The 5,912-nt window shown below is 43.1% G+C and overlaps 1 protein-coding gene across 1 annotated transcript; it reads left to right on the plus strand.

Annotated features, from left to right (window-relative positions):
- Window positions 1-4,546: 4,546 nt before the first annotated feature.
- LOC131675914 (uncharacterized) lies at window positions 4,547-5,674 on the plus strand. The gene has a single exon (XM_058955041.1). The coding sequence runs from the start codon at window positions 4,547-4,549 to the stop codon at window positions 5,672-5,674; it is 1,128 nt and encodes a 375-aa protein (XP_058811024.1).
- Window positions 5,675-5,912: the final 238 nt, after the last annotated feature.

A 5,912-nucleotide genomic window follows, 5' to 3' on the forward strand; every position in this document is an offset into this window, starting at 1 on the left:
GGAAGTTATTTTCCAAAGCACGAAATGTAAATTTCAATTGTAATTCCTCTGAGAACGATTTTGTGGTCCTAATAAGGACCTTTGTTGTGAATATTATTTCGCCGTTTACCGCTCGGCATGATGATTATTCGCTTGGTATGGATAGCGCACAGATTGGTATCTTCCAACAAACTAACCAGGCAGGCCTCGCTGGCTTCTTAGAGGGCCATTACGGCTGAGCTCCGGAAGAGTAGATCGGTTTTGAAATGCTGTGCAATCTCACGGCACTGGAAGAGCAGCTTGCGAATTAGTAACTCTGTCCACTTCTGAGAGCGATGAATTTCACGCAGGGCGACGACAGTTCTTGATTGGCAGCGATAAGGCAGTAGCTATGATTTGGTTGGTGGTCCAAATGCAGCTTCTCGTTGAGCAGCACACGTACGTGTGTTCTGCTCTGTGGCTTAGACACGTTTGGCTTTAACACAAACTGTGACACCCATATTTATAGGTTCTAGCATTAATGTTGATTCGCATTAAAAGTAGTTTTTGAACTTTCTAAACAAGTTTTACATAGCAAACAAGGTATCAATAGCAAGCGTTGAACGTTTTCCTTTCGATTTATGAAACAAAATTAGTAATTCCTTTAGTAGGAGAAAAGTTATTAAGGTTCAAAGTGTACGTAACGCATTCGCTTTGAAAATTTTGAAATGACACCCAGTATAGTAAAGAAAGACGTAAGTCCTACGTCAAAAATCCTTGAACGTGCTATAAAAATACAAAGATACAAAAATTATCCATTTTAATCTAACCGGTGATTAAGGTCAGTCTACCTTCTCATCTTGCCCAGAGTAGAAACTAAAAATCGTTCCGCTATAGATACACGGCAAAAACGACTGCCGACGAATTGTATTGCTATTGGTTTTTGGAAATGTTCTGTAAGACAGGTACTCGGGAAGTAAAACAATCAAGAAATGTGCCGATTGTGCTCAATCTGGGAGAAGTTAACGCCCTGCAAATGCACCATATCAAACATTAAGAAGCACAGTCGTTTGTTTCACGGAGTAACGTGCAACGAAAGCTGCCACGTTAACAACTTCATCTCCGCAGGGCTCTAGAGAGATGTGCTTACACGAATTATCTCCACACGCCCCTGATTTATCAAATTTATGTCAAGATACGGAGAAGTTGTAATTTCGCATTTTCCCGGGTGTCACTAACGTTGTTATTGTGGTGCAAATGCTTCCGTACAAACCAACTTTTTCATATGCAACCATTTTATGCGGATCAACCGAAAATGGGACGTTTCATCAGACAATACTGGTTATCCATGGTAGATTCCTATGCGCGAATTCTACAAAAAGACACTGCAAAACGGAAAACTTTGTGCCAAAGCACCTTAGAAAAGCCCACCTACTATAACCGTAAACAGCACACCGTTATCTTATGCCAAACCACAAACAAATACCTACGGGTCTGACATGAACCGGGTCTGACATGACCGGGCAAATCGTTTGTGGCAACCGGATCAGCATCTCCAGCGGACAGGATCTTCGAGCGACCCACGTAAAACCATGGTAGTGTGAGTACTCATTTCCTTTTTTTGACATGCGCATGATCAATTTTGTTTAAACCCGCAAATGCCGGTTCAGTGAGCTAAGTGACAGCGTTTTCGTGACAAGCTCAAAAAGCCCGGGTTCGAAACCCGATTATCAATTTTTTTGTTCGGCGGTTTTATTTTTCTCACCACGTGAAAATCCTAGGTCAGCGATGAAATCGCTGTATTACACGCAAACACGCCGACTGTATATGCACGCACCGTAAGTTGAGCCACCCATTTTCGGGTGAACACCACGTTAGGTAGTTAGATTTTTGATATGCTTTGGGAAGGGAGAGAGACAGGATAGGCAGTGACCATGTTGGTTAGCGCGCTGCGAGGAAATTAGCTAGCAAGTTGGAAGGCCCGGGTTCGAGACCCGAAATGTCAAATAAATATTTTTTTTTGTAAGCTAATCATAAGTTGAAGAGAATTAAACAGTTTTTTTTTGCAGTAAACTATTTTTTGGTATTTTCTGGTGTAGGTAGTTTCACGATTATCGGTCGTTTCCGTTTTTTAGCGAGCAGAGTTGACTCCTTTTTCCTTCGACTCCACCTTTCCTAAATCGGCCACGATTGGGGACCTTGTGTTTGAGTAGATCTTTGCCCGTGATGATAAAAAGCGTTAGAGCTAATCAATTATACCGGTCTGAGGCCTTCTTTGTATACTGTTTTTGATTTCTAGCGAATGTTTTCAGACTGGTAATCAAGGTACCTGAGTCCAGTTGGACCATTCTGGAGCCAGTACTCAGAAACAAATAGTACCCGCCCGTAGGAGGGGTCTCAATAGCTGGGCAAACCGAACAAGGCGAATGGTCTCCTTCGGGAGTGGCGCTAAAGCCATCCGCTAAATATTGATTTAGGCTCCGACTCCAACTGTCTCGGGTTACAATTGGCGCCCAACAAGATTTGGCACGTTTTTTTGTTGGAAAGTACAACTTTCTTCAGAATTTTTCTGTTAGATTAGCTTGGATTTTCTCAATGGTTAATTTAGTTTAAGTTGTAAATACATACATATTCTGTAGAATAAGTTTATTACTCTTCTTTACCATATTTTTACATTTATTTTATCAATTCAATACTATATACTCATTACATTTCATTATACCTTTTTCAAATTATATAAATAAATAATACTTCATATCCACGTACAAAATGGATAGATTTCCATATTCTGAACATTTGAACTCTGAAGAAGTTGATTATGAACTTATGATCAGAGGTCAGTTTTAGGCACAAATCCCCGACTATGTACGGGGAACGTGCCATTTGAGCCAATATATTCTGATTCCTGGAGGCAACTATCCTTGAACTTGATCTTGCTGGTAAACAGAGACTTCTAAGGACGTTGTTCAAGTCCGATGTCAAAAATAGTCAAAACTATCGTTCGCCGTTAAATATTTCGGATATTTTTTCGCATATTTCTGGGAGAGTCGCGGATTTGTTTAGATCTTTAAATCGGTTTGGTGTTGAACCACGATTTGAGTCGCGTTTACTACATTACTGGTATCGAGCGAAACGCTGTCAGGCAGTGAGTGAGGATCAAAAGAAGATGCGTAGGGAGCTAGTACGTCGTATTGAAGAGTGTATGCAAACACATAAGATTGGACCGCCAACCTCACCATATAAAGAGCGTATCAACGACATGCTACAAGAGGCAGATGGCGCAGGGGCTGGGCGCAGCCAAATGCAAGAAGATAAGCAAAACGGTCTCGATCATCATGCAACATATCTCCAGGAACAGAATAAATCTGGGGACACAGAGCAGAAGGCGACAGGTACGATCCCAAAAAGCAGTTCACAAGGCGCAGACAGAATCGAGTTGCGCAACAAGATGGAACGTATGGAACGAATGCTGGCAAGTTTGATGGGCAAGTTGTCGGTTCCGGGTGCACATCATAGTGACAGAGCAATGGACGAGATATCAAGTAGCGACGACGAACAAAGAAATCAACAGGATGATCACCGACGCAGGTCAGCCAGATACCATAGGGATAGGATCAATTTTAACAGACGTGAGCAAAAGCAGTACGAATCGGATGAGTCCCGCTATAATTATGGCTCTTCAGGATCTAGTTTGTTTTCAGATTGTCGGTTAAGAAGGGATCGTGTGCGTCCACGACTTCACAACCGGTGGCATTCCGATGGAGGTAGGGAAAATATGTATCGAGTGGAAAAATGGAAACTGAGGTTCACGGGGGACTCAAGATCAATGAGTATTGAGAATTTTCTCTACAAGCTCAAGAAGATAGCAGAGCGAGAGGGCGTTTCAAATCGGCAGCTTCTTCGAGACATTCACCTGTTATTGGATGGCCCGGCGTCAGATTGGTTTTTTACCTTTGTAGATGAGTTCGACGACTGGTTCACGTTTGAGAGGTTGATTAAATATCGTTTTGGAAATCCTAATCAGGATCAAGGAATCCGCCAAAAGATCCAAGAGAGTAAGCAGCAACGTGGTGAGTCGTTCATTTGTCACCGAAATCGAGAAGCTGAATCGAATGCTGTCGAAGCCATTGTCGAGAAACCGGAAGTTTGAGGTAATCTGGGACAACATGAGGCAGCACTACCATTCGAAGATCTCCACTGTTAAAGTTACGGACCTGAAGCATCTATTGAAGCTGAACTATAGGATCGATGCAGCGGATCCAAACCTGCAGCAAGCGTGGGAATCTAATCCAAGGCGAACGGTAAACAATGTGGAAGTTGAGGAAAGCGACGATGAAAGCGATGGGTTGGCAGATATCAACACAGTCCGGACGCGGCCGAACAGAGATAGTCAAATGAAACCGGGTGGAAACCCGCAGAGTCAGCAATCCACATAGCACATAGTTGGACGAAATGAACCTACGGCTAGTGGAACTACTATGTTACGAGGCTGTTGGAACTGTCAACAGGAAAGACATAGTTGGCGAGAATGCCCTAAACCGAAGGTGATCTTTTGTTACGGTTGTGGTAACCTGGGCAGAACGATTCGATGCTGCGAACGTTGCGTGGCGTTCGGTCGGCAGATAAAAAGCCAAAATCAGCAGGGAAACTATTGAAGGGATGGGAGACAGGGAATCCGACTGTCCCTAATAATGAACAGATTCCCAAAACGATACAGCAAAATACAGAGTTTGACCCCTTGCTTCGGGTCCATCATATTCGGGTAAGCGTTACTAAATGTCCCCACATCCGAGTGAAAGTTTTCGAGACGGAAATGGAAGCTTTGCTGGATTCAGGAGCGAGCATTAGCGTGATTAACTCGCCAGAATTGGCCGAGCAGTATAGATTAAAAATCCTCCCAGCAGCAGTTCGCGTAAGCACAGCTGACGGGACGGAGTATAAGTGTTTGGGATATTTGAACATCCCATCCACCTATAAAAATAAAACAAAGGTGGTACCGACGATAATCGTCCCTCAAATTTCCAGGTCTTTGATCCTGGGTGCCGATTTTTGGGACTCATTCGGTATTCAACCAATGATCGATGTGGGAAATGGGCCAGAAAAGATCGAGACATTGGAAACCAGTACAAACTCGCTTCTCTGTTACAATATCGAACCAACAGGTGAACTTCCGAAGTTGGAGCAGAAAGATACCGACGAGACACTGGATATTCCAACAATGAGCGAGATTTCTGAACCAGTCCCGGAAACTGTTGAAACGGAACATGAGCTTAGCGAACTTCAACGTTCTGAGTTGATCGAAGCAATCAAACAGTTTGACTGTACTTCTCCTGGAAAGTTAGGTCGAACGAATCTGATTCAGCACGAGATTATCCTAAAGGAGAGCGCAAAACCAAGGTTTCAGCCGGTTTATAAATGCTCTCCATTTATTCAGCAAGAGATCGACGCCGAAATAGAGGGTTTCAAGAGTTTAGATGCGATCGAAGAATGTTACAGCGAATGGACCAACCCGCTAGTTCCGGTCAGGGAGGCAAACGGGAAGATTCGCGTTTGTCTGGATTCACGACGAATTAATGCGATGACGGTGAAGGATGCATACCCGATGCAGAATATGCAGGATATTTTCCATCGGCTGGATCATGCGAAATTCTACTCGATCATAGATCTAAAGGACGCATATGTCCAGATCCTGTTAAAGGAGGAGTGCAGAAATTAAACGGCGTTTCGAACAACAAAAGGGTTGTTTCGCTTTAAGGTATGCCCTTTTAGATTAACGAATGCACCTTTTACTATGTGTCGCTTGATGAACAAGGCCATAGGGTTCGATCTTAAACCATATGTCTTTGTTTATCTAGATGACATAGTGATAGCAACTGAAAGATTTGAAAAACATTTGCGACTGCTGCAAATCGTTGCACAACGATTAAAGGCAGCCAATTTAACGATCTCGTTGG

Source organism: Topomyia yanbarensis, chromosome 1, assembly GCF_030247195.1.
Source record: "Topomyia yanbarensis strain Yona2022 chromosome 1, ASM3024719v1, whole genome shotgun sequence".
NCBI lineage: Eukaryota > Metazoa > Arthropoda > Insecta > Diptera > Culicidae > Topomyia > Topomyia yanbarensis.

What these genes read in the sequence shown, in the direction of transcription:
- LOC131675914 (XM_058955041.1), top strand. Translation starts at nt 4,547, where the DNA reads ATGCTGCGAACGTTGCGTGGCGTTCGGTCGGCAGATAAAAAGCCAAAA.